Source organism: Eurypyga helias, unplaced genomic scaffold (assembly GCF_000690775.1).
Source record: "Eurypyga helias isolate BGI_N326 unplaced genomic scaffold, ASM69077v1 scaffold87, whole genome shotgun sequence".
In the NCBI taxonomy this organism is placed as follows: Eukaryota; Metazoa; Chordata; class Aves; order Eurypygiformes; family Eurypygidae; genus Eurypyga; species Eurypyga helias.
This window is the reverse complement of record NW_010260881.1, coordinates 9,767-11,331: the sequence shown is the minus strand read 5'-3', so window position 1 is coordinate 11,331 and position 1,565 is coordinate 9,767. Positions and strand designations below refer to the sequence as shown.

The window sequence follows — 1,565 nt, the reverse complement described above, 5'->3', positions numbered from 1 at the left end:
CCATCACCCCCCCAGACAGGAGCGGCGGGTTTTGCAGACCGCCTGACCCGTGCTCTGTCACTCCGGCTTTTAGCGTTTAAACACATCGGAGCCGTTTGTGCCCAGAGGAACAGCGTCACCGCGAAGGTGCCTGCAGGTGCGGCACAGAGACGTCCCACAGCGCGTAGCCAACCCGCATCTGACAGCCCCACGATCTCTGCACCTGCCCGGCCCGACCCACGGCTGCAGCTCACGCGTGACAGACCGCGCACCCGTCTGAGCGCAAACGCCGGGAGAGCTTTGTCTAACGAAGTGGTTGTAGCAAGGCAGCGCTGCGCCGCCGGAGGGAGGGACGGAGTGCGTCAGGCCGTGACACAACGAACCCATCTGACGGCAGGTAGAGCTGGGCCATGCCGGCCCCACGGGAGCACACCGGAACTGGAAATGGGTTTGATCACTCGAAGGAAAACCCCCGTCAGAGCAATTAGACTGGTTGGAGCGAGTCCAGAGGAGGCCCTGAAGGTGCTCCGAGGGCTGGAGCCCCTCTGCTATGGGGACAGGCTGAGAGAGTTGGGCTTGTTCAGCCTGGAGAAGAGAAGGCTCCGGGGAGACCTTATAGCACCTTCCAGTGCCTGAAGGGGCTACAAGGAAGCTGGGGGGGACTTTTTACAAGGGGCTGTAGTGACAGGACAAGGGGTAACGGGTTTAAATTGAAAGTGGGGAGGTTTAGATTAGATATCAGGAAGAAGTTCTTCCTGGAGAGGGTGGTGAGGCACTGGGACAGGTTGCCCAGAGAAGCTGTGGATGCCCCATCCCTGGAAGTGTGCAAGGCCAGGCTGGATGAGGCTTGGAGCAACCTGGTCTAGTGGAGGGGGTCCCTGCCCATGGCAGGGGGGTTGGAACTGGATGATCTTTAAGGTCCCTTCCAACCCAAACCATTCTATGGTTCTACGATTCTATGAATTTGGTCAGCATTGCTGAAGGTACCAGGTAAGTAGCCCTGCGTTCATGCTGGGAGCTTCACTCGTTACCAGCTCGCCGTGCACGGTTCTCATTCCTTTTTAGTGTAAAGTATTTCTAAGGCCAGTTACCCAGATTGTCTCCCCTGCAAAGGGGTTTAATACTCGTCTCTCCCCAGAGACAGAAAAGCAGGCAGGGCAAACCTGCAGCCAGCTCCTCCTCCTTGCCAGCAGCTTCGACTAGGAAGGCAAGAGGTACTTACCTTAGGTTTGAAGCCAATAATTCTGTTGAGCTTGACGAGGATGCATGGTTTGCCATCCTTGTACCCAAAGGTGGGATCGTTTATTCCAGAACAGTTTTCCAGCCATTCACGTTTGAACCTGCAGACCCTCTTCTGGCCCTGGATATCATTGTACAGTCCCCTCTCTTTGTACTCAGCAGGTGTGTCTGTCACGGGAGACACAAAAAGACAACCGTGTGCAAGGCGGCCCTTTCCTTGGCAGGGCCGGCAACATGCCCAGCAGCATCTTCGCTGCCTAGTTGGGACATCCCCCCTCCAAACTGGCAAGTGACACCACAGCCCTGCACCCCCCCGCCACCGCCCCCCACACGCAGGCTGGGCCCTG

The 1,565-nt window shown here is 57.4% G+C and overlaps 1 protein-coding gene across 1 annotated transcript in view; it reads right to left on the bottom strand.

Annotated features, from left to right (window-relative positions):
• The window catches only part of ATP1B1 (ATPase, Na+/K+ transporting, beta 1 polypeptide), a gene marked incomplete at its 5' end in the record, with an annotated part of 12,130 nt that overhangs the window by 2,926 nt on the left and 7,639 nt on the right, over positions 1-1,565 (bottom strand). The window contains one exon of the mRNA XM_010155164.1: positions 1,202-1,386. Coding sequence (XP_010153466.1) covers positions 1,202-1,386 — 185 coding nt within the window. The remainder of the gene's footprint in view (positions 1-1,201; positions 1,387-1,565) is intronic.